The sequence below is a fragment of the Halyomorpha halys genome, unplaced genomic scaffold, assembly GCF_000696795.3.
Source record: "Halyomorpha halys isolate HHAL.00 unplaced genomic scaffold, Hhal_1.1 Scaffold2095.1, whole genome shotgun sequence".
NCBI classification, from domain to species: Eukaryota; Metazoa; Arthropoda; class Insecta; order Hemiptera; family Pentatomidae; genus Halyomorpha; species Halyomorpha halys.
This window is the reverse complement of record NW_027104976.1, coordinates 174925-176096: the sequence shown is the minus strand read 5'-3', so window position 1 is coordinate 176096 and position 1172 is coordinate 174925. Positions and strand designations below refer to the sequence as shown.

At 38.8% G+C, this 1172-nt stretch overlaps 1 protein-coding gene across 1 annotated transcript in view; it reads left to right on the top strand.

The window, feature by feature from the left end:
• The first annotated feature begins 332 nt into the window (after nt 1–332).
• LOC106691129 (reticulocyte-binding protein homolog 2b) overlaps nt 333–1172 on the top strand; it is a 54667-nt gene continuing 53827 nt past the window's right edge. The window contains exon 1 of the mRNA XM_014436796.2: nt 333–510. Within this exon, the coding sequence (XP_014292282.2) occupies nt 333–510 (178 nt within the window). The remainder of the gene's footprint in view (nt 511–1172) is intronic.

Sequence of the window (1172 nt, the reverse complement as noted above, 5' to 3'; positions counted from 1 at the left end):
TTACTGGAACAGGCACAGAGGAGAGCTCTATTACTTATGACTGGGGCTTATAGGACTGTGCCAACTTCAGCTTTACTAGTAACACCAAGTAAAATTACGGGTCAACTGCCAATAGACCTTCGAATCCAGATTGCCATCGCCAAGTACAATATTAAGAAAGGCTTGTCGGCCCGTTGGGTCAAGTTGTTTCGTCAGTTCTAGCGGAAGATTCGAAGAAGTTTCTAGTAGAATCGACGCCATTGTCATATCCGAATAGCAGAGGAGGTGGGATAACTGTGCAACTGGAAGACTGACTCATGAGTTTCTCCAAGATGTCAGAAAAAGGGTAAAAAATGAATGGGTTGAGACAGACCACTGGACAGTGCAGCTTCTTACATGGCAACATCAATTCAAAGTTACACTTCTTCAAAAAAAGGGATGACCCTAACTGTGACTTCGGAGCCGTGGAAGATGTAAAACATATTATTTCTGACTGCCCTGTGTACACTTGTGCCAGACTAGATACAGCAGGTGAGTTCTCTTGCTTGATTGGGCGCCTAGGTCCCTAGAAGAACTAGTGACGACTCCCGATATGTTTGGGGCAATCAAAAAGATTAAAAAGAAGGTGTTCCAAATAAAAGCCTGCTTACCAAATGATTAATATAAAATTAATAATATGTATTATGTTTGTTACAATTATATGTTTATACATGTAACAATTATGTATATAGAGTATGTAACAATAATATGACCTATGTATATAGCAGTTATATGTATATATAGTAGACCCACTTGAAGGTAGGTAGGAAGTTACTGGAGCCCTGTTTAGTAGGAACAGCTGTAAAAGTAAATCAGGAAACTGATTGTAAAAGGAAACTCTAGGGGGAAAAAAAAATTGTTTATTATATCTTTTTATATCTGATTATGTATGTATAATTTATATATGTCGGATTACGGATTGATAAGTATGCTGTGTGAGATAGCAACCTGATGTATTTAGACAGCATAGATAAATAAAGTATTTCTCTCTCTCTTAAGAAATGCCTCACTTTGGTTCGGAGATATTTGGACCAACATGAGTGCAGGCCTGAACCCTTGGGAACAACCTTTACTTCCTGTGATGGAGGAGGCTTGGTGACCGGGTCTTTTCTCGACGGAATATTAAAATGTTAGGAAGTTTGGAACGTACCGCT